The following is a 25,725-nucleotide window of genomic DNA, read 5'->3' as shown; positions in this document are numbered from 1 at the left end:
CAAAATATTCCGCCCACCTTTTCCTTGCCTCCTCTCCTTTTAACAACCTTCCATTTCCATCTTTCACTGTCTCTTCAATTCTTGAACCAGCCTTCCTTACTCTCTTCACTTCTTTCCAAAACTTCTTATTCTCTTCATATGAATGACCCAATCCCTGACCCCACCTCAGGTCACCTGCCCTCTATGTCTGCTTACCTTGCGTTTTACTTCCACATTTTTCTCTCTATATCTTTCATACTTCTCTACACTATTACTCTGCAGCCATTCTTCAAAAGCCCTCTTTTTTTTTCTTCCACTTTTACCTTCACTTCTTCATTCCACCATTCACTGCCCTTCCTCATGCTGCCTCCAACAAACTTCTTACCACACACATCACTTGCAATCCCAACAAAATTTTCTTTTACTAACTTCCACTCCTGTAAATCACCCGTTTCTCTTACTTTCACTTCGTCATATGCCATATTCAACCTTTCCTGATATTTACTTTTTACCCCCCCCCCCCGTTTTATTAGCTCTTCAACCCTCACTAGCTCCCTTTTACATCCACCTACTCTATTCCCCCACTCTTTTGCTACAACTAATTTTCCTTCTACCAAAAAATGATCCCTTTCTACCACTCTTCCATTTGCCGTTCTTACCCATGCATACTTGTTTTTATCTTTCTTTTTGAAAAAGCTATTACTTATCACCATCTCTTGCTCAACACACATATGTACCAGTCTCTCACCACTCTCATTTTCACCTGGTATGCCATACTTCCCAATGACACCTTCTACCTTTCCAGCGCCCACTCTAGCATTTAAGTCACCCATGACAACTACGCAATTCCTTCTACCCAGTCCTTCTACACACCTAGTTAATTCATTCCGCTCTTCTTCGCTTTTCTCACAACCGGGCCCATACGCACTGACAAAAGCCCAACATTCCCTACTCAATCTAACCCTTACTCACATTAACCTAGATGATATCTCCTTCCACTCCACTACTTTACCTGTCATCCATTCACTCAGCAATAAAGCCACACCTTCTCTTGCTCTTCCCTTTTCAATCCCAGACACTCAACCAGACATTTCACCAAACATCACTTCACCTTTCCCTTTTATCTTAGGGTCACACAAAGACAATATATCCATCCTTCTATTCCTAAACATACTTCCAATCTCACATCTTTTACTCTCTATCGTACTAAATCCACGCACATTCAAACACTCCAAAACTAGAATGCGGGGAGCAGTCACTTCCCCCCAACTCCACTTCAATAATTATATTGTTTATTTATCCATTGTTCACTCTGAAAAGTAGTCTGCCATGCATAGCAAAATGACAAATTTGTAGGTAATTTGTATTTTTCCTAACTATACAAACCTTATCTATTTAATGGGGTTATTACTTTTGGCGTAGCTGAAATGACGAGCCATTAAAATTTTAACGAGGGTTTACTACCCCACCTCTAGTTAGCGAGGGGTAGGGAGGGTAGCCTGCTAACCCCCACCCCCTCACACACACCTGTGCTTGAGCTCACTTTGCTTGGAGGTAGGACTTCAAGGGGGATAGGGCTGGCGGGCAAGCTTGATTAAATAGCTAAGGTTTGTATCGTTAGGAAAAATGTTATTTTCATTAGTAAAATAAATTTTTGAATATACTTACCCGATAATCATGTAGCTGTCAACTCCGTTGCCCGACAGAATTCTACGGAAGGGATACGCCAGCGATCGCTATACAAGAGGGGGGTGTACTCACAAGCGCCACCTGTGGCCAGGTACTGCAGTACTTCTTGTTGACACCACTTCAATTTTTCCTCGGTCCACTGGTTCTATGGGGAGGAAGGGTGGGTCAATTAAATCATGATTATCGGGTAAGTATATTCAAAAATTTATTTTACTAATGAAAATAACATTTTTCAATATTAAACTTACCCGATAATCATGTAGCTGATTCACACCCAGGGAGGTGGGTGAAAACCAGTGTACATGTATATCAAGAAGCTAAGTATCCCGTATTTCATATTATCAGTTATTCAAAATAACAATGAAATTACAAGTACCTGGTAAGGAAGTCGACTTGAGCCATTACTCTGCCTTAAATAAGTTCGTCTTCCTTACTGAGCGCAGCGTTCCTCTTAGGAGGCTGAACAACTCTAAGGTGCTGAAGTATCAAGGGCTGCAACCCATACTAAAGGACCTCATCACAACCTTTAACCTCGGCGCTTCTCAAGAAAGAATTGACCACCCGCCAAATCAACAAGAATGTGGAAGGCTTCTTAGCCGACCGTACAACCCATAAAAAGTATTCAAGAGAAAGGTTAAAAGGTTATGGGATTATGGGAATGTAGTGGCTGAGCCCTCGCCTACTACTGCATTCGTTGCTACGAATGGTCCCAGGGTGTAGCAGTACTCGTAAAGAGACTGGACATCTTTGAGATAGAATGATGCGAACACTGACTTGCTTCTCCAATAGGTTGCATCCATAACACTCTGCAGAGAATGGCTCTGTTTGAAGGCCACTGAAGTAGCCACAGCTCTCACTTCATGTGTCCTTACCTTCAGCAAAGCAAGGTCTTCTTCCTTCAGATGAGAATGTGCTTCTCTAATCAGAAGCCTGAATAGTAAGAAACTGAGTTCTTAGAACTTGGAAAAGAAGGTTTCTTGATAGCACACTATAAGGCTTCTGATTGTCCTCGTAAAGGTTAAGACCTTTTTAGATAGTACCTAAGAGCTCTAACTGGGCAAAGTACTCTCTCCAGTTCATTCCCCACCAAGTTGGACAGGCTTGGGATCTCGAACGACTTAGGTCAAGGACGTGAAGGAAGCTCGTTTAGCAAAAACCGAGCTGCAAGGAACATGTAGCCGTTTCAGATGTGAAAACATTGATCCTGCTGAAGGTGTGGATCTCACTTACTCTTTTAGCTGTTGTCAAGCACACGAGGAAAAGAGTTTTTAATGTGAGGTCCTAAAAAGAGGCTGATTGGAGAGGTTCTAATCTTGATGACATAAGGAACCTTAGGACCACGTCTAGATTCCAGCCTGGAGTGGACAACCGACGTTCCTTTGAGGTCTCAAAAGACCTAGGGAGGTCCTGTAGATCTTTGTTGGTGGAAAGATCCAAGCCTCTGTGGCGGAAAACCGCTGCCAACATACTTCTGTAACCCTTGATCGTAGGAGCTGAAAGGGATCTTACTTTCCTTAGATATAACAGGAAGTCAGCAATCTGGGTTACAGTGGTACTGGTTGAGGAAACTGCATTGGTCTTGTACCAGCTACGGAAGACTTCCCCTTGAGACTGATAGATTCTGAGAGTGGATGTTCTCCTTGCTTTGGCAATCGTTCTGGCTGCCTCCTTCGAAAAGCCCCTAGCTCTTGAGAGTCTTTCGAAAGTCTGAAGGCAGTCAGACGAAGAGCGTGGAGGTTTGGGTGTACCTTCTTTACGTGAGGTAGACGTAGAAGGTTCACTCCTAGAGGAAGAGTCCTGGGAATGTCGACCAGCCATTGCAGTACCTCTAAGAACCATTCTCTCGCGGGCCAGAGCGGAGCCAACCAACGTCAGCCGTGTCCCTTTGCGAGAGGAGAACTTCTGAAGTACCCTGTTGACAATCTTGAACGGCGGGAATGCATACAGGTCGAGATGGAACCAATCCAGCAGAAAAGCATCCACGTGAACTGCTGCTGGGTCTGGAATCAGAGAACAATACAACAGGAGTCTCTAGGTTATCGAGGTAGCGAACAGATCTATGGTTGGCTGACCCCACAGGGCCCAAAGTCTGCTGCAAACATTCTTGTGAAGGGTCCACTCTGTGGGGATGACCTGACCCTTCCGGCTGAGGTGATCTGCCATGACATTCATACCGCCCTGAATGAACCTCGTTACCAGCGTGAGCTTTCGATCTTTAGACCAGATGAGGAGGTCCCTTGCGATCTAGAACAACTTCACGAAAGAGTCCCTCCCTGCTTGAAGATGTAAGCCAGGGCTGTGGTGTTGTCAGAGTCCACCTCCACCACTTTGTTAAGCTGGAGGGACTTGAAGTTTATCAAGGCCAGAAGAACCGCCAACAACTCCTTGCAATTGATGTGAAGTGTCCTTTGTTCCTGATTCCATGTTCCCGAGCATTCCTGTCCGTCCAAAGTCGCACCCCAGCCCGTGTCTGATGCGTCCGAGAGGAGAAGGCGGTCGGGTTTCTGAACAGCCAAAGATAGACTTCCTTGAGAAGAAAGCTGTTCTTACACCACGCGAGAGAAGACCTCCTCTCTTCGGAAACAGGAACTGAGACCGTCTCTAGCGTCATGTCCTTTATCCAGTGAGCAGCTAGATGATACTGAAGGGGGGGAGGTGGAGTCTCCCTAACACGATGAACAGGGCCAGCGATGAAAGTGTCCCTGTTAGACTCATCCACTACCTGACTGAGCATCGGTTCCTTCTCAGCATGCTCTGGATGCATTCTAGGGCTTGGAAGATCCTTGGGGCCGACGGAAAAGCCCGAAAAGCTCGACTCTGAAGCTCCATACCCAGGTAGACAATGGTCTGGGATGGGACGAGCTGGGACTCCTCAAAATTGACCAGGAGGCCCAGTTCCTTGGTCAGATCCATAGTCCATCTGAGAATCTCCAGACAGCGACGACTTGTGGGAGCTCTTAAAAGCCAGTCGTCTGACGGAGCCGGACACAAGATCATGGTACTGCTGCACAGTCTGTGAACTGTCAACCATGGAGAAGCGAGGAAGTACAGTGACAACCCGAAGCTGTCTAGACTGTCTGGGTCGTACAGACAACTCCTTATCGGGTTGCTGAGGTTGCCGCACTGCGTCACAACAAGTCACTTCTGCTGGTTGTTGAACGTCTTCCCAGTGACACACTGACTCCGTAAACAAAAAAATCCTCTAACAAGGACTAAGCTTGGACTGCATGTCTTGCAACACAGCTCAAGGTCTATGGGAGCAGGTGTGGTAACAGACGGGGTTAGCGACTGAAGTGGAACCATTACCTTCCCTGGGAGCATGTTATGCTTAAATAAAAGTCCATAGGAGGCTACGCAGCTAAAGGCTCCTCTCCAAATGACAGAGTCCTCAAGGGAATATCAGAAGGAGGGAGAAAAGCACTTTCTCATCTACAGGGACCATATCCGAGAAAAGCTAAGTTCTCTCAGTGAGGGTTTCACTGGTGCAAAAGCAGCAGACTAGAAGGCAACGTTATGAAACTGCTTGACAGTCTAGTGAGTTGGCAACAACCAAAGATGTGTGACTGAGAAGCATGCGGTAAGGTATGCAGAGCATGTTGTATGCAGAGCATGCTGTATGCAGAGCATGCTGTATGTAGAGCATGCTGTAAGGTAAGCAGAGCGTGTTGCATGGCGTGTAACATTTCTCAGAAATTCCATGACCAGTGCTAGAGTGAGTAATATCGCATTACCGTCCATTGAAAGTGCACGTGCCGAGGGAATTGATTTAGACTGTTTTGTTGATGAATTTGATAGCCGGCATGATAATCGTAGAATTAAGCTACACTAAATGTACTATAATCTACTTCACCTCAGGAAAGGGAAACTCGCCCTGTTGGCAACACTGCATTACTTCATGCATGCTTGCATGGGGTTTAATATCAACATAATATTACCTTACATTCATAACTCATGATTCATTTTTGTTTAGAAGATATTTTTGCCATATTTTGCGATTTGTTAAAAATATATTGCAAGGAATACATATATATTTTTATATAAGTAATACAAATAACCTCCATTATCATAATGTTTGTGTAGGCATACATGTATATGATTACAAATGCAAGTTATGAAAGTAATGAGGTGTTATTATTGTCATTTGTTATTCCCAAGTTGAATGGGAAGAAGCTCAAGTTGAGGAAAAAGTGGCAGATGCATGCGTTGAGGTGGCTGACTCATAGCATGAGGTTGCTGCCTCAAGAGTTGCGCTTGCTGTAAGGGTTGCGGATGCGCAGTAGCAGGTTCCTGAGGAACGAGTTAAGGTTCCTGAGGTGTGAGCTGCGAGAGTTGAGGTAGCGGCTGCGCAGAACGCAGTTCTTGTCTCGCGAGTTGAGGTTCCTGAGGTGCTAGCCTAAGGAGTTGAGACTCTTGCCTTGAGGAGGGTTGAGGTCGCTGCAGCGAGTGCTGAGGTGGCTGCCTCATTGATGGAAGAGGTTGTCGTACCTCAAGAGATTGTTGCCTCGCTGGTGGAACCGCAAGCGGAAGCGGAGGAAGTAAGGCATAAGACTCCTGCTCCCATTGCTGAGGTTGCCTTAAGGAAGGTTAAGGTTGCTGCACAACGCTGGTAACTGGCAACTCAGAACGCGGTAAGGTAGCCTGAGGAACCTCAACTTCGTACGCCTGGCAGACTGGACTGCGGTGAGGCGGAGCTCTCGCAGGAGGAGGCGGAGGTTGCTGCACACCGCTGGTAACTGGCAACTCAGAACGCGGTAAGGTAGCCTGAGGAACCTCAACTTCGTACGCCTGGCAGACTGGACTGCGGAGAGGCGGAGCGTTCGCAGGAGGAGGTGTAACCTTCTCAGCCTGAAACTCACGCATTAAGACCGCAAGCTGCGACTGCATGGACTGCAGCAAAGTCGTCTTGGGATCAACAGACGATAAAGTCTGTTGAGGCAAAGCCTTAATAGAAGATGAGGTCTGTTGAGGCATCGCCTTACCTCTCTTAGGAGGTGTGCAGTCACCTGATGACTGAGGAGAGTCAGAGCTAACCCAATGACTGCATCCGGGTTGTTGAACTCTAACTTCGTACGTATGGCATAGGTCTGGACTTTACGTTTAAGAGGTCTTGAGACCTGAGACCAGCGTTTTCTCCCCGAAATTTCTTCTGCAGACGAGCAAAATAAGGGCTCAATCGTCTGCGGGTGGGAGTGACGGTCTCTGTAAGACACGCCCGCAACCACCGAGGATACTTCTGTGCGCCGATCAAGGCCTGCCGAACCCTTTTGCCCTTCGACATTGCTTCTCCCCTGGGCTTGGGAGCTTGCAAGAGGTCCCGGACTGGGAGGACGACTGGCACGCACAGAAGTACCCTCACGCACAACACTGACACACTTTGCGCTAATCACTTATCACTTTTGATTTTCTGTTTGCACTTATTTCACTGAACTCGAAACTTTAAGTGGTTTGTATCTGAACCACGCAATTCTATCCTTTCTCAAAAGTTAGTAATTGCGAAAACAGAATTACAATGTAATAGAAAAATCTAATGAAAGATAAATAATTCAGTGGCTGGAAAGAGACTAAACACTAGATCAAATAAACTACGTTTAAAATCTCTCACCGCATAAAGCTTGAGAACAAGAAAAAACTCTAGAAACGTTTACCTTCTTCCCCTAAAGAGACTAGGGAGAAGAGCAAAAACGATAACAACGTTACTCGCTTGAACGAAACGTTTATCCTCCTCTTTCTCCCTCCGTCTCTATCTCTCTCTCTCTCTCTCTCTCTTGACTTAGAATCTGAGAGAAGAGCCCAATCATATATATCGTTAAAACATATTATTGTTAAAGGAAAAAACTGAAATATTTCCCAAAATGAAAAGTTCCTTTATTAGAATTAAAACCATTAAGTTAAGAAAGAATGAACAAAATGCTAGACACGGTTACTCTTACTGCAACGTGACACCGTGAAAATTCTCTCTCTATCGTAACGATAGAGCGCAAGTTGAACGTGTTGAACGTCAACAACTGCAGAGACAAAACAAAACGTTAGTTCAACTTTGAAAACAGTACGAGACTATCAAAGAAATTCTTTCAAAAACATTAAAATAGCATAATATGTTAACAGGTAAAACCGAAATGACGGGCTCAATGTTAATTAACTTCGGTACCAAGAAAAGACCGCCTACTATTAGGAAAGGTCGAATATAAACAAATATAAAAATTAATTTTAATAAGTTTATAATAAAAGGAAGTTAATCGAAGAGGCCTATAAAAGGCGGAGAGATATAAAATAAATCTATAACTTTTGTTAAGCAAAATTAAGAAAGAGAGTCTATACTCTCTTAGACACCAACACTTCCGTCTAAGGGAAGGGTCGGCCATTTAAAGGTGAAAGAGAGTTCATACTCTCTTCGTCACCATAATTAATCAAATTAATTCCAAAAGTTAGCTAAGCTAATAATAAAACTTCCTGAATAGCGAAAGCTGAAATCTTAGAGCAATACTTCACCAAAAACCGTGAACAAGACTCCAAAATTATAAGCGTATCCATGAACGTCTTGCCGGAAGCACGACAGAGGAAAAATTGAAGTGGTGTCAACAAGAAGTACTGCAGTACCTGGCCACAGGTGGCGCTTGTGAGTACACCCCCCTCTTGTATAGCGATCGCTGGCGTATCCCTTCCGTAGAATTCTGTCGGGCAACGGAGTTGACAGCTACATGATTATCGGGTAAGTTTAATATTGAAAAATACAAATTACCTACGAATTTGTCATTTGTTCCGTAACTGACATACAAACCACGCTATTTAATAGGGGTGACTCACCCACTTGGAAGGGTGGAAAGTCCCTGCCAGTATTGGATTTTGGCTTTGCCCGGGGACTCAATGTTTGAGTGTGTTCGCACTCAGCGATAAGGAATCCCTGCACCTCGCTAGAACCTTCCTACGCAAGGACTGCGGCCTACACAAGCTGTGTGAAGGTAAAATAAAGTGTGACTCGTCCTAAGAAGTTGACCTGTAGTACCTTAGAAGGAAACTTTAGGCTAGGACTCTCCCAATACCACCTCGTCAGGGTATGGGGACGTGACAGTATTATCTTAATACTCGGAACACAAGGAAACATGGTTTACCTACAGTGGTTTGAGGTCAGCTGTGCAGAGAACCCAGAATGCTGCTTTCCCCAAGAGAGGGGAGGATGAAGAAAAGAGTAAGGGCCAGACAAATCTTTTCATTCATGCAAACTAAGACTGGGTAACAATGCCCTCAACCTTCTGCTACTTGTCCACTAAGGAGCCTGAGGTTTTAAACCAGCTGTTGTGCAGCCACCACAGGGCCCATAGAAAACGTATCGAGCCTCCTATGGGTCACGTCTTGCAGGTAGTGGGCTGTGAAGGTCGTCTGACGTTTCCACACCCCAGCTTGAAGGACCTGTGTTACTGAGAAATTTCTCTTGAAGGCCAGGGACGTAGCTACGCCCCTGACATCATGAGCTCTAGGGCGACATGACGGAGAAGGGTCTGAATTCAGGGACAGATGGATCACCCTAGGATTCATGCCGAGATGGTGTTCTTGGTGACCCTTCTCTTATTCCTCACAGTGCTAACAACACTTCCACCTGGGGACAGACTGCAGCCATTCTTCTGAGATATGTATAGCCTCAGAATCCTTACTGGGCGCAGTAGGAGAAGGTCTGGGACATCTGTTACAGAATGGAGACTCGAATCTGGAAGGAGTCGAACCGAGCGTCCGGCACCCCCTGATTTTGAGTCTTGGCACCAAACTCAGGGACGAATTTGAACATTACCTCCCCCTCCATACACTTGCATGGGCGATGCCATATGAGAGACCATGAAGTTCATTGACTCGTTTGGCCAAAGCGAAAGCTAGTAAGAACACCGTCTTCCAAGTTAGGTGGCGAACTGAAGCCTGGCGTAATGGTTCATAGTGAGGTCTCTTAAGAGACCTGAGAACTCGAACCACGTTCCATGGAGGAGGTCTCACATCCGACCGAGGGCAGGTAAGTTCATAACCTCGTATGAGTAGGGAAAGTTCCAGCAAGGTAGAAAAGATCATTCCTTTGAGCCTGAAGGCTAGACTTAAGGCTGAGCGATAGCCTTTCACCGCCGAGACTGAAATGCGCATTTTCTTCCCGCAAATACACGAGGAACTCCGCTATTGCTGGAATAGTGGCATCGTGTGGAGAGATACCCCTTCCACGACACCAACCACAGAAAACTTGCCACTTTGCCTGGTAGACAGATGCGGATGAATTTCGCAGATGTCCAGACATCCTAATCGCAACTTGTTGCGAAAAATCCTCTCTCATTGAAGAGATGCTGGATAGCCACCAGGTGTGAAGTCGTAGCGAAGCTATGGCTTTGTTTAAGATGCTGGCATGTGGTTGTCTGAGTAGATCGTGTCGTGGAGGGAATTCTCTCGGAAGTTTTGTTAGGAGTTGCAGAAGGTCCGGAAACCATTCCGCATGGTCATAGCGGAGCTAGGAGTTGAAAAATTGACTGATATTCTGGTCTTGTTGAGCACCCTCCTCATCAGACAGAACGGGGAAAAGGCGTAAACGTTGATGTTGTCCCACCGTTGTTGGAAGGCATCTTGCCAGAGCGCCTTGGGATCCGCAACTGGGGGGAAGAACAGTGGAATCTTGAAGATCAGTGCTGTCACGAACAGATCCATAGTCGGGGAACCCCACAAAGTCAGGACTTTGTTGGCTACTAGATGATCTAAAGACCCCTCGGTACTCACTATCTGAGACGCTCTGCTCAGATTGTCGGCGAGCACATTCCTCTTGTCTTCAATGAAATGCGCCGATAGTAGAATCGAGCGGACTTCGGTCCATCTCAGTATCTCTACTGCAAGATGGGATAGCTGCTTCGAAAAAGTACCTCCTTGCTTGTTGATGTAAGCCACTACTAGGGTGTTGTCGCTTATCACCACCACAGAGTGACCTGCCAGGTATTATTGGAACTGCTGAAGAGCCAACAAAACGGCCTTCATCTCTAGACGATTTATATGGAGGCACTTTTCTGATTCTGACCACAGGCCTGAGGTCCTGTGGTAAAGAACGTTGCCCCCCCCCCCCCCCCTTTCTTTGAAGGCGTCTGAAAACAGCATTAAATCCGGGGGAAGGACGAGAAGATTCACTCCTCTTCGTAGGTTCTCGTCTGTCACTGGCGGTCCGTCCGTTCCGCAGGACTCTTAAGGATAATGACGTCCGGGGAATCGCAACCTTGATTCCACCGGGACTTGAGCCGCCACTAGACAGATCTCATCCTGAGGCGATCGTTGGGAACTAGACGAGCCAAGGATGAAAGGTGACCGAGGAGACGTAACCACGATTGGGTTGGAAGCTCTTCTCATCTGAGGAAATGGCTTGCGACCCCCCTCAGCCTTGCTATCCTGTTGTCTGATGGGAAGGCTTTGTGGAGATTGGTGTCTATAATCATGCCTACAGTAGGTAAACCAGTCTTTGAGTGGGAAGCAGAGAGGACTTCTTGAGATTTACCATGATCTCCAAACCCTGGCAAAGTTCTAGAAGTTTGTCTTGGTGTCGAAGAAGGGATGACTCCGTGTCTGCTAGGATCAGACAGTTATCCAGATAACGGATGAGACAGATGCCGATCCTGTGTGCCCACGATGATATTAGGGTGAACACTTCTGGTGAAACCCTGTGGTGCTGTGGAGAAACCGAAACACAGCACCTTGAACTGGTACCCCTTGTGGTCTAGGCTGAATCCTAAGTACTTCCTTGAAGATGGATGGACTGGGATCTGGAAGTACGCGTCCTTCAGATCCAGTATACACCTGAAGTCTTGCGGTTTCACTGCAAGTCTGACAGTGTTTGCGGTCTCCATGCTGAACGGAGTTTGCTTTAATCTGGACCTCTGCCCTAGGGGCCCGGCCCTTTGCTGATCCCATGACAAGGGAGCTAAATGACACCGGATTCGTCCTCAGGGGAGATAGAGATGTTGTGAACGGGACACGATATCCCTGACTGATTACGGAATCGTCCAGGAATCGGCCCCGACTTGCTGCCACCTGTCTGCGCAACCTTGTAGGCATCCCCCCATTGGAGGACAGCCAATCCTAGCGTTTGCAGCCTTGGCTGCTCCCTCTAGGATTCTTCCCTCCCCTGGAGGACTTCTTGCCTTTCTTGTCCTTGACCGGAAAGGGCTTAGACACCACTGTCTTCGCTGCCGTTGTCGGTTTCGTGGTCTTGATGTGATGTGGCTGCTGGGGTGCTGGAGGTTTATAGGGCTTGAATGTCAAAGCCCTATGTAGGAGGGAGTCTTGGCAACTTCCTCCACCTCTCAGCAGCCTGCTCCACGTTCTTACGCTCAAACAGGTGCGTTCCCATAACGGAAGAATGTCTAAGCCTGTAGATTCCGGTGTTAAGGTCCTCCCGATACGGTCTTGTAGTCCTTCGACTTACTCCTGGGAGGGATGCAGGACTCCAACAACGACGGAGGCAGGCTCTTCTCCACCCTTATTCGAGAAGATTTTACCGCGCGAGGTGGGGTTTCCCTCAATGGTGTGATGGGTGAACGTCTCACCTCACGTGACTCCCATGTGGACGGGAAATCCTCGTCCGAAGGGGATGGAGAAAAGTCAGAGGGAGGAGGGTGCCTGCCTCAAAGACTTACGAGGAGACAGCTTCGTCCTCGGAGAAGTTACCGCGTCCGAAAATCCTCTTAACCTCTTCATGGGAGTAGATACAGCCAGGGACTTGTGGTCCAACTCAGAGAGAACAGGCTTGAAAGCCAGTGCTACCACTCTGATTAGAGCCCCAAACCAGGGCTGCTGGCTGACGGCTGCGCTGTCAGACACTCCCTCTGGAGGGGGGCTCGCCTGTAAGAAGAAAGAAGATAAGGAAGAAATGTCCCTGGACCTTTCTGGAACCTTCCCCCTACCGGCGAGCGCGCTGTTCTGCGCTTGCAGGGGGGAATGCGGTGATGGCGACCTTTCCGTGCATTGTCCTGCAGCCTTGCGCGTGGAAGGGTATTGGCGATTGCGCTGGGGGAGCAGGCTGGCGCTGGGGGAGCAGGCTGGCGCTCGTGCGAGAGGGAGTACCCGGGGCTCGCGCGCGGGAGACTGCTGGTGCGCGGGCGTAGGCGAGACTTCATAGAGTGCGCAAGAATCAGATTGCGCGCGCGAAATGTTCGCGCAGGATCAGAATGAAGAGCCCGTGCGGCCGAAAATAAAAGATCGTCGTTGCGTACTCGCGTACCAGAATGTTGGCGCGCGCACGCGTACGAGATTGTCGGTGCGCGCGCGGGAGACCATTGGTACCCGCACGCAGAGGATCGTCGGCTCTTGCGCGCGTAAGAAGATCGGCGAGCGCACACGGGAAGCCATCGGTACCCGCGCGCGGAAGATCGGCGAGCGCACACGGGAAGCCATCGGTACCCGCGCGCGGAAGATCGGCGAGCGCACACGGGAAGCCATCGGTACCCGCGCGCGGAAGATCGGCGAGCGCACACGGGAAGCCATCGGTACCCGCGCGCGGAAGATCGGCGAGCGCACACGGGGTGTGCGCAAGCCATCGGTACCCGCGCGCGGAAGATCGGCGAGCGCACACGGGAAGCCATCGGTACCCGCGCGCGGAAGATCGGCGAGCGCACACGGGAAGCCATCGGTACCCCCGCGCGGAAGATCGGCGAGCGCACACGGGAAGTCATCGGTACCCGCGCGCGGAAGATCGTCGGCGCTTGCGCACTTAAGAAGATTGTCGGCGCTTGCGCGCGTAAGAAGTTCGTCGGCGGTTGCACGTGTAAGAAGATCAGCGCGCGCAGGAAACCATCAGTACCCGCGCGCGAATGATCGTCGGCACTTGCGCGCGTAAGAAGATTGTCGGCGCTTGCGCGCGTAAGAAGATCGTCAGCGCTTGCGAGCATAAGAAGATCGTCGGAGCGCGCGTGCGCCCTTCACGCGCTAGTAGGTTGAAGGGTCAGCTGGCAGGATGATCAGGAACTGGGATGTGCCCTTTAAAAAAGGGCGGGCATCCCCCGATGAGGACCGTAAGCAGGTCTGCTTTAGAGTACACGACCGAAGTTCTTCGTTGCAGCGCAAGGTTGTGCTGGTAGATCGGTAGGTCAGCTGGCAGGACGATCAGGAACTGGGATGTGCCCTTTGGAAGGGCCAACATCCACCGATGGGACCGTAAAAGGTCCGTGTTAGAGTTCAGGACCGAAGTCCAAAGGACCACGTTGCAGCATAAGGTTGAGGTCACTGGAAGTTCTGCTTGATCCTCCGAGGCGGAGTCTCTATGAGCGACCTCTCCCGCGAACGAGAGAGGTGAATACTTCGTAGAAGAGATTAGAAGACACTCGTGATGACGCCCCTTAGGGCCGTTGGATCAGCAAGCTGACCTTATCAGTAGCGATCCTCCGATGAGGAGTCTCTATGAGTGGTCTCTCTTGCGAATGAGAGAGGTGAACACTTCATAGAAGAGACTTGCCAAGACTGTGCTCCACCCCTGAAGGAAGCGAAACTCAGCAAGGGGGGAGAAAAGTCTGGCCGAAGGGCAGCAACAGTAGTCGAAGGCGATGAATTTATCAAGGTATAAAAAGCTCTCCCTCTGAAGGGAGAAAACCTCCCTCAGAAGGGAAGTTGTCCAACCCCTGGAGGCGAACCTCCTTTAGCGTTCTAAGATGATCTGAAGTGCTGGCATGTTGTCACGGGAGTACTTCTTAGAGAAGGGATAACGCCCATGAAGACGTCCTCAGAGGGACAGCAGCAACAGCGGAATCCCCAGGCATGAACAGGACAGCTCTGCTTCGTTGGCACTCTTTAGTCAAACGAAGAAAAACTGCATAGTTAACGGGGAAAATAAAATTAAATAATCATTTTAACAGAAATTCCCTAGGGAGGAACTCCGAAGAGAAACCTGAGGGAATAACATAAAATAAGAGTTAAGTATGCGCCCACCTTCCCCAGATGACATCCACGGGAGAAGGGGGGGGAGTAACTGTAATAAAAACAGAATTATAACAGAATTATAATTATCTAACTCATCTAAGAATATTCACTAATAGTGAGAACCACAGAACCCCTGAAGGGAAGTGTTCCCCACAGAGAAAGGTGAAAAGTTAAAATGCAATTAGATTTCACTAAAAATAATTGAGACAAACAAACAAACGGAATAGCAACCTAACCCGCAACGGGAAAGGAGCTCCCGTTATAGTACATAGTTGTAGTAAAGATGAACGACCTCGAGAAGAGAGAGACCGTCGTCAATCTAAAAAAAAGGCCACATTCCCTTCGCTGAGAATCCAAGTTTCCCATAGGAAAAGAGGAAAAGCGAAGATAATAGATGAATGAAAAGGGTCCAGGTGATGATGATTCCCCTGCGGTGGCTGAGTTAACGGATATATGCCGACGGGAAGACCGATGGACCAGAGGGAGAGGTCGTTCCCCACGAAGTGGAACTGTGGTGGCCTTGCACTACGCAAGTGTCGTTGTTGTACATCACACACACAGCACAAACACTGAAAAATAAACTTACTACATTTCTATACACAAATATATACATAAACATAAGAATGTTTATATATATATTACAAGTACAGTATAAGAAAAAGTAAGTTAAAAGACAAAAATTAATGGCAGTCCAAAATAGGCGAGGAAAGAGAGAGGAACCACCGTTCTCGCTCCGAGCCAAAAGTAAAGTGAGCTCAAGCACAGGTGTGTGTGAAGGGGGGGGGGGGGGGAGCAGGCTACCCTCCCACTAGCGGTGGGGTAGTAAACCCTCGTTAAAATTTTAATGGCTCGTCATTTCAGCTACGCCGAAAGTAATAACCCCTATTAAATAGCGTGGTTTGTATGTCAGTTACGGAACAAAGGTACATTAGAAGCACTAACCCCTATAGGGTTTATAGCATTGTGCAATGGAATCAAACAGTCAACCTTACCTGAATAATGTCCCTCAGATTATTTAATTTTTGAATGAACATACTGACAGTTAATTTAGCCGTGGTCTGGTGGCGCAAATCTTTCAGTAATACAATCATTTCGACTCCACTTTCTGTGAACATTTCCTGTACCATAAATTCCTGAAATGATTATGGAAAAATTAAAATTCACTAATAAAATAAAATAAAAAGTTTGGCAAGGCAGAGAAATAAAAAGATACATCTTACATGTTAAATTGTTTCAGGAAAGTTTGTCATTTAAAAAATATTGAAAGGAACAGGTTCTGGAATTCTATTGCATTTTTTACTGTTCCTGAATCTCATAAACACTCAACTTTCAAAAATTGAATTTTAATAACAAAATTTGCTATCTCTATACTCACCTGATGTTCATAATGCTTTGTAACCCAAACCGACTCACAGCGGTGTTATCCCCATAAAACAAAAAATCTCCTGTTCTTCCCTTCAAGGCAACATCTGCTGACTAATGGCAACTTGAGGTAAGGCTTGGCCTCACCTGTTCTATTCATTCTTAAAATTGCAACTAATATCTTACGCTTTTGAAGTGGGGAAGAGGGTGGGCAAGCATATAAATATCATGTGAGTAAAAATAACCAATTTTATTATCAAAATCAAATTTATTTCTATGAACCTCGCCTTATGTTCATATTGCTGACTCACACATTCTGTTGGTGGGTTCTGAAGGAAAGAAATAGTTTATTTAAAGCCCTACAAAATATTAATTTATACACCAGAATCATTAATTAGTCTAGTTCCTCATTACCAAACCATTACAACTAACGTTATAATTTGATACTCCAGATTGTGTTTCTAAATACCACTAAGATTAATTAAATAAATCCATTAATAAAACTAAAGGAAACCAACTTTACCTAAAATACTTCCTCAGTAGCTACTAAGGCACCTAAAGTCTAGCAATCTTGAGAGGAGAAGCAGGATTCTTCACGAAAATGATTAACGAATGACAATTGATACGCTCCGAGCTGCATCTAAAACTCTTTTCAAAAGAAAAATTCTTACAAAATTTCAGTGATGTAGCTGCACTTCAAATATTATAAATTCTAATTTTTCAAATCTTTCTCTGACTTGGATGTAACTCCTTGTCCTTGTGACCATTTATGAATAATCTTCAAACCAGAAAATATATACTGTGTAGCAGTATTTGGACAAAGGACAATTTCAGAGCCTAACCTCTTAAACACAAATTTGGAAAATTGCCCCTAATGTCTGCAGTTTTGGCCAAATAATACTTAACAGCCTTCACTTGACCAATATAGCTATTGTCTGATGCAGTCACGGCTTCCTTTTCTGAAATTTAAATTATTTCTTAGCTCTGAAAACTGGCAAATGCAATAAGATCCGGACGTTGAGGTGCCACTGCCCTTGACCAACTTTCAATCATACTTTGAGCTTTGTTAGGATTCAACTCCATGCCCCACTGTGCAATAATTTTAATTTGATCTCTATTAAGGGATTCAGCAACCCCAGATCTACATTAAGGAGATGGAATTGATGTAGAGTAGCATCCTCTGAATATGCAACAAGCTTATTTTCTAGGCCAAACCACATGGCAAGTGTATACGGTATGAAAAATATTGGAACAAGAACACTGCCAAGGAACACCAGATATCATATTCCTCTACTCACTATGGTGTCCATCAACAACTCTTTGCGATCTACTACTTAAAAATTCAATAACGATGCTGAGAAAAGACACCCACTCCCAACTGTTTGAGTTTGAAAACAAGGGCCTCATGATTAATGCGGTCAAAGGCAGCACTAAAATCAAGGTCAATCATTTGAGCTTCCTGACCACAATCAAGGGATTTCTGTACAGCATTGGAGAGTGTAAGAAGGCATAACAGGCTCCAAGTCCTTTACGAAAGTCAAATTGCAAACTAGGGAACAAATGATTATCTTCAGCAAACCTATTTAGACATTTTGCCAAAAGATATTCAAAACTTCAGGAAATATGGGAGTCATGGAAATTGGGCAGTAATCAGTTGGACTTGAGCTACCACAAACACATTTACATAGTGGAGTAACAGATAACTTTGGAGCTAAAAAATCTGCAGTCTTGATAAAAAAAAAAAAAAAAAAAAGGAAAAATACCATTTGGGTCTACACCTCCATAAGCATTAAGGTCCATGAAGGGAGCTTTAATTTCACACGATCAAAATGCTAAACTAGTTAGTTTAGCCTCAGAAAAACAGGAATGAGGAAAAGCAAGTTTCTCATTACTCTGCTTACTGTCAAACACATCAGCCAAAAGGGTTGCCTTTTCCTTTGGACAGTGAGTGATAGAGCCATTTGGTTCAAGTAAAGGAGGAACTGTAACATCTAAACCAAAAATTGAGGATTAAAGGGTAGCCCACCACTTGTGTTCGTGGGTCGTACTCAAAATTTCACGGAGGCAGATGAGTATTACCTTTGCTGGGGGAAGGTGATGATTTTGCCTTAGATGAAGTCTGCCCTGAGCACGTGTCAGAGACTCCTTTCTTTTTTATTCCTCCGGAGAACTCAGCCCTGGGGGAACTTAAACAGGGCAAAGCAAATCAGGAGCCAGAAGGAGAAGAGGAGGAACTAGAGCTTCCCCGGCAACAGTTTTGGCATCGTAACATCTAAAGCCAAAGTCTCACTCTCAGTCTTCTTCCTCTTCCTTCCAAACTCTACCCACTTTAGAGGAGACTACAACTTGCACTTGTCATAGGGGATGACTGCAAACAGTCGTGCCCCATGCAAAAAGTATAAGGGTGACAGGGATCCACCTCTATCTTGCCCATAAACCTGTCACAATTGCAACCAGGCTTACCAGGGCAGCCCCACATGTCTGCTCAAGGAGTCTACATCCTAGCAAACACAAAGAAAGATTAAGGCGCAGAGAAGTAAATGTGTACTACTCGTATGCTAAAATCCAAGTGGCCCCTCAGTGGCCTGTCGGGTGCGCATGGCATACCAACAACTTAGTCAGTAACTATCAACACCTCATTATAAATTTAATCTGTTGACTTTTAGCTTTGCTGAAATCATACTCCTATTAAAGGACAAAAGTTTGTATTTGTGTAAGAGCAACTATGGTTTACAAAATCTTTTGGAAACTCCTGGAGTTGCTAATATAGGATAATTATTGACTGTTCGAGGTATGTTAGAGGCAGAATAGAGCAAGCTATACCAAGCCTTACCTCGAGTTGCCATTAGTCATCAAATGAAACCTTGGTGGGAGGCGTGGCCTCTTTACGGGAAGAACAGGAAATCTTTTAGTTTATGTGGTAGCATTGCTGTTGAGTTAGCTTTGGAGACTAAGCAATATAAACAACAGGAAGTGCTATAGAAATAAGACAAGAAAATTAAGTTATACACCATTCCTTTTCTTTCACATAGGTTTTACATTTACTTCAGGCCTGATATGCCTATCCTGCTGGCATTAAATAAAAATTACTTTGTATCAAACCATAACAGCTAACTATATTTTTACAGATTTCCTAGTCTACTGTAGCTAAATTGTACTTTACTCTCCAATGTCCAATTTAAGAGGCACAAAAAATGGAGGGGTTAACTGTATGCAGCCTTTCACCCATACTATATACTGTATATCAATTTCCTGTTCCTACTTTTTTAACACTTTCACCATCTATTTCTGTAAAAGATGACAATTTGTTTATGATTTTATGGAATGGTGAAGGTGAGATCAGTGAGGAACCAGACCATTACCAGATCTGGAGTCGTGGTCCTTATCGTTTCATAAAATTGTTGCAAACTTTTCCCGCTTCCTTTTGCATTCTTTACGTATTATGATTTTTAACTGTGAGAATAAATACTTATGGTATATGACTAAGTTTCTATCCTATGTCTTTAAACATTTAATCAATTTGCACATCAATAACTGCGTAAAGAGAGACAAATGTGAAAATATCTGTTACAACTTTCCATTTTAGTGATTTTCATATGAGTAAACACATTTCTTCGCATCTTATTACTAGGAAATTTTCAGTATATAATCCCATCAGTACATTGTTTCACACAAATAACAAATTTCCAACTAAACTTAATACTTAAACATTAAAAAATAAATTAAAAATAATTCGTAAATTACACAAACTTCCAAGGTAGATTTTTTCTCAAGTGTATTTATTAAACATTGGTTCAAATATGAAATATGAAAATTTTGAAACAAATTCCTTCGACCATAAGCTAACAACTGAACATTAAATGAACATCTGGCCTCTTGGCATCCAACTGGCCTTACTTCAAGTTCAACTGTAATTGCAAAAGTTTTCCTTGAAATGAACTATAGTGCATTATGCCTTTAGTCTTTATTATCATTACAGGAAGGATGTAATTTCAAGAATATTCTAAGAGTGCATGATCAGAGGTCAGTTAAATTGAAAGAAGAAACAATCAAAATCTAATGTATACTTGGATGACTTACGTAGGGTTTCCTAAGCTTCTTGGTTATCTGGTTAGCTTCTTTAATCATAAAAGCAATTCTAGGAGGGGCATAAAAAGGACCCTCTTTGCGAATTTCCATAACCGAGTCGTTAAAAACTGCTTCCACCTGAAATCAAAACATCATAAATCTGTGCTGTGACTGAAAATCATTATCAACAAGCCCCATAAATCACATACACATATTCTTGTAAAGGTGATCCAAAGGATTTTCTCTTAAATAAGAGGTTACAAATATAAAGTTAAATTTAAAGATACTGGATAGCTTTATAGAAGGGGAGGTAAAAAGTTATAAATGAAAATTTAAATCCAAAAAGGGGCAGACCTGCTACAAAGATTGGCGACTCTCCATAGAGTACTTCTCAGGGTTTAACACACAATGTAACCAATTACTGTATTCTATACTGAGAACTCTGCAAGACAGCACAACTCTAAAAAACTACATCAAAATCTATTTAGGCAAAATAACTGAATTATTTGCAAAATTACCCTTAAATTCTTATTTTTTAAATTAATTGGAATCTTTCAATAATAAGTAAATGTTAATTACATTGAATAAAACGAAAAGCTAATATACAATAACTTTAAATTTTAAGCGTGCATGAAGAAATTTCAAAACCAGCAACACTAACTGTTCAGGGCACATGAAAACAACTTTAAATATAAAACAAATTAACTTTATACAAACCTCCTGGAGAATGTTGGACCTGGGATATCGAGGAGATGGGCAAAGAGAGATATCAAGACAATGTGTGTTCTCCTTGTTCCGCTGGAGCTGTTCTTCTAATAGACGTTTTTCTTCCTCTAACTTCCACTGCTTGTCCTCTAACTCGCACACCAGTTGCTCCTTGTTTTTCTGCCAAAACAAGATGATTATACATCTAAACAAAATAAAAGATGTGGTAAAACAAAGGTCAGCATCAATAAAGTATCTACAGTATGTGATTAGGATGACAGTGAGGTACGGGGCTTCCTACTTTACTACAGTTTTACCTTCAAGATTTAACAGCTTATTCAAGTAAGTGGAAATGGCATAGAAATGCCTTATGTGGAACAGTGGTGCCTTAAAATGCACCCAAGAGGCTGGTCTTATGAGCAAAGTTCCAAAGCCAAAAGGTTTCTTAAAAGGAAAGAGAATTTTGGGACAAACTTATAATCTATTCAAGGATAACTTCAACAATAAAACATTACCAAGTTACTGGAAGCATCATATATATCCTGTAACAGCTTATCACGTTGAAGGCGCATCTCCATCTCTAGCTCGGCTTTGCTCACCGCTAGGGCTTTGTCGGCTTCTTCTCTCAACCTGAAAAATCATTGGCATCTAAATATTTACATTACTCATTAAAACTTTGAAAAGCATAATGCTTCAGTGCTCCCGGAATTACGATATTTCCTAAACAGTAATACAATGACATACGAGCGCTCCAACACATTGGAATTCTGAGATACGAGCCAGACTGTGAGCAAAATTTTGCATTGAGATACGAACATATTTACAGATGCTAACGCTAGATGGCAGAGCTCTTGGGAGCATCACTCGTTCAGTTCATGTGGTTGTTGACTTCTATAAACATCTTCAGTGTTGTGCTTGCATTATTTATGGGATTTCACTGTATATATGAACATTCTTTGTAATAAGTGATGGGTCCTAAAGAGCCGAGTGATAAGGTTGGCATTGAGAAAAGAAAACGCATGATGACGATGAAGAGGAAGCATGAAATTATTGAGAACCATGAGTGTGGTGTGCATGTGTTTGAGTTGCTACACTATTATGAACAGAGTACAGTACACTGACATTCGATAAAAGTTACATATATAAAAAAAAAGTTGAAAAATTTAAGCTAAGCTCAATTATGTTCATTTAAAGTTTAGGTGTTGTGCTAGGTATAAGGATGAGTATTAATAGGATACCGTTCAACTCTCTCTACTTTGCTTCCTCCCTCCCTCTCCTTTTGAACACACACGCGTTTACCGCTATCGTCTGTCTCAAAGGTAAGAACTAATAATAAAACAATATTTTAACTGCTATCAAAGTAATCATTTATTATGCATAACAAATAAGGATCACAAATTTTAAGTAATTTGTATTTTCCTAACAGTACTTACCTCGAACTACTTTCTTAGGAGTATCTGGGATCTCCTCCCTATCCTACCAAGAATTTTGCACGGTCCCCCCCATCTCCGTTTTCCCTTGTCGGGTCCCTCCGTGGCGGAGGGATACGTGCCCTAAGGCGACCCGGGGTCAGCGCGTGGGTGCGCTACTGGGTCGTTGTCGTCAGTAAGCATACGAGTCTCTACCTCGAAAACCTGTAAGGCACCCGGGGCAGGATCGGTGGGAAATAACCCGAAAGTAGTTCGAGGTAAGTACTGTTGGGAAAAATACAAATTACTTAAAATTTGTGATTTGTTCCAACACAGAGTACTTACCTTGAACTACTGTACTTTCTTAGGAGACTTACACTTTAGGAGGTGGGGGTAGACTTACAGGCCGGAAGACCCATCACTACCATCCAAGGGCACGGGACCTTGATAGGCAGCTAGGTCCAGATGACATAAAGAACAGGGTAGGAGAGTTAGGGGAACCACACAAAAGTCTAACTGTTTGTATAAACCCACCTTTATAAATAATACGAGCATGGGCTTCCAAAACATCCATCTCTCACATGGGAGGAGGGAAGGGAAGGGAAAGGGTAACAAGGAAGGGGAAGTAAGGGGGGAATATGTGTCGCTCACAATTACCTGTTTCAGGCTACCCGGGGCCGTAGCTCTAAACTTGTTGAAAGGCGGAAATCACTGGTCCAATGGAGAAGGAGTCCAGGGACTTCCTCGTGCAGTCTTTCAGGTAGTGGGCCGTAAGGGTGGACTGCCTGGACCATGTGCCTGCTCGCATGATTTGGCCCACTGACATGTTGCTGTCAAAGGCCAAAGAAGTGCTACGACCTCTAATATCATGGAGTCGCGGGTTACCAGGGACTGATGACCCCTCACTGGCGTAAGCTCTATTGATGACTTGCCGAAGCCAGAAGGAGATCGTGTTCTTCGACACAGCCTTCTTTACCGGGCCTGAGGAGACAAACAGACTTTTGATGTCCGACCGGAGTCTGGCTGTCCTGCTAAGGTATTTTCTGATCGTTCTCACTGGGCACAGGAGCAAGTCTTCCAGGTTGTCTGAGTGAGGGATGGCCGGGACCGAGAACACCTCGAACCTCGGGTCTGCAATGGCCAGGTTCTGATTTTTAGCCACAAACTCAGGCAGGAACTTAAAGGACAGGTCCTTCCACCCTTTCGAGTGCGAGACCTCGAATGACAATCCGTGGAGCTCACTCGAGCAAGCAAGAACACCGTCTTGAGGGTGAGGTCTTTATCTAGAATATCCTTGAGGGGCTCGAAGGGAGGTCTTGTCAAAACTTTGAGAACCTTGGCTACGTCCCACTGCAAGACCCGAGCGGCGCGTGGGGAACAAGAATCCTCGAAACTTCTGATGAGCATGGTAATCTGGCGAAAGGCCCCCAGGTTGATGCCTCTGAGCTGAAAGACCTGCCCCAGGGCCGCTTGGACCCCCTTGATGGCTGGAATGGAGACCCCCAGGTTGTCCCTCAGGTGGAGCAGGAAGTCTGCAATCTTGTGGACTGACGCACCCAGAGGCCTCAGGTTCTGCGTGGCACACCACTTCACAAACGTGGCCCACTTGGCCTGGTACACCACGATCGAGGACTTCCGCAGATACCCTGACATCCTCGAAGCCGTCTTCCCCGAGTATCCTTCTTTTCTCAACAGGCGCTCGATAACCTCCAAGCATGTAGCTGGAGGCACTGAGGGTTTTCGTGAAACCTTCGAAAGTGAGGCTGGTGCAGAAGGTCTTCCCTTACTGGTAGGGGCCACGGAGGAAGGGTGGCCAGGTCCTGTAGATCAGCGAACCACTCCCTCTCCGGCCATCAGGTCGCTACCAAAGTCATCACTGTTGCCCTTGATTGCCTGAGCCTGTTGAGCACCTGCCTGAGAATCCCGAAGGGGGAAAGGCATACACGTCGAGTCCGTCCCATGGGTGCTGGAAGGCATTCTCGAACGCTGCTGCTGGGTCTGGCACAGGAGAACAGAACACTGGGAGCTTCGTGCTGAGCCTTCTGGCGAACAGGTCTATCACCAGTGAGCCTCATAACTCTCTTGGCTGAAGCCAAAGCAAGTAGGAACACTGTCTGAAGGGAAAAATCCCTCTTAGCCTTCTTCCTACATTTACCAAATCTTCGCCACTGGGAGAGAGGCTACTCCCTGCACACATTACAAGACCTCTGTGTACAGACGTTACCCTCTGCAAGCAAGACAAAGTGCATAAGACTCTATCTCCAAGGAAGACATGAAGGTGCAACAATGCCCTTCCCTGCCTGGACAAACGAATAAAGCGGAAGAGATCACACAGCGTCCATTCTCTTCCGAGCCAAAATAAAAGTAGCTTGTGTTGATTACTTTGTGTATGATTGATTGATTGATTTAAAGTTTTCAGGCATCCTGACATCTGAGGTCATTGACGCCGGTAACATTTAATTTATGTATACAAAAATAAAAGATAAAATAAAATAAAAAATAAAAGAGTATTCAATTAAAATCATAAAAGTTGAATGTAATAAAAGTTAAATATTTTTCAGAAGACCTGCTTCTGAAATAAATCTAAAAATGCCACTTGCATGGTAGGACACATCATTTCCAAGAATCTTGGCAAGGATGAACCTGCCACCCTCACCTCGAGCCTCAAACAAATATCTATTCCGCAAGTTGTTATAATTGGGGCATTCGGTCAGCAAATGCCTTACTGTTAGAGGTACTAAGCAGTCATCACAATACGGTTGGTGTTGGCCCTTCAGCAGAAACTCGTGTGTCAACCGAGTGTGACCAATACGGAGACGACAAAGAGACGTCTCCCATTTTCGGGGCATCATATTATACCTCCAAGGAGATATGTCATTTGCTATCTCTCGCATTTTATTGCCATCTTGACTATCCCATTGCTGTTGCCATTTATTGCAAACCAAGTTCTTGATGACAGGTAAGAAATCATTACAGGCAATGGGATACCTTCTTGGCAGCAACTCGGATGCAGCCTCCTTAGCCAGTGAATCTGCCTTCTCATTCCCAGACACACCTACATGTGCTGGAACCCAACAAAATTGAACTGTTATACCTCTCCGTCCAATAATGAGAAGCCATTCTAAAATCTTTAAAACTAGAGGGTTATTAGAATTAAAAACTTCCATAGCTTGAAGGACACTCCTTGCATCACTAAAAATTGTAAAATTACCCTCCTTCTCCAATGCTATTTTCTCAATAGCGGTTAATATGCCATACAGTTCGGCAGTAAATATGGAAGCGGTCAGAGGAAGTGCACCTCTACAATTAAAACCATTACTATGTACTCCAAATCCAACGCCAGCATCAGATTTGGAGCCATCAGTATAGATAAAAGTTGATCCTCTATGTTCTTTAACATGTTCATTAAAAAGAGACCTGGCTTCTAGGTCTGACATATTCTTCTTATCTCCAATAAAATATTTACAAAAAGATATCTCTGGTAACTTCCATGGAGGCGTTGATGATACCTTGAATGGAAGTACCTTATTTCTAATTATATCCAGACTATTTAATAATCGTTTCACCCGAAAGCCATAGGGTTGAGGAGATTTTGGGTGCA

General features: G+C 44.8%; 1 protein-coding gene across 3 annotated transcripts in view; it reads right to left on the bottom strand.

Moving 5' to 3' along the window:
* LOC137623206 (kinesin-like protein KIF14) overlaps positions 1 to 25,725 on the bottom strand; it is a 224,063-nt gene that overhangs the window by 48,182 nt on the left and 150,156 nt on the right. For all 3 annotated transcript variants that reach the window (XM_068353920.1, XM_068353923.1, XM_068353922.1), the window contains exons 19-22: positions 21,231 to 21,345; positions 20,728 to 20,895; positions 20,023 to 20,148; positions 15,573 to 15,713 (exon numbers count right to left, since the gene is read on the bottom strand). In XM_068353920.1, coding sequence (XP_068210021.1) covers positions 15,573 to 15,713; positions 20,023 to 20,148; positions 20,728 to 20,895; positions 21,231 to 21,345 — 550 coding nt within the window. The remainder of the gene's footprint in view (positions 1 to 15,572; positions 15,714 to 20,022; positions 20,149 to 20,727; positions 20,896 to 21,230; positions 21,346 to 25,725) is intronic.

This window comes from Palaemon carinicauda, chromosome 30, assembly GCF_036898095.1.
Source record: "Palaemon carinicauda isolate YSFRI2023 chromosome 30, ASM3689809v2, whole genome shotgun sequence".
Taxonomy (NCBI): Eukaryota; Metazoa; Arthropoda; class Malacostraca; order Decapoda; family Palaemonidae; genus Palaemon; species Palaemon carinicauda.
Note: the sequence above shows the minus strand (reverse complement) of the source record. Positions and strands in the feature narration are given on the sequence as shown.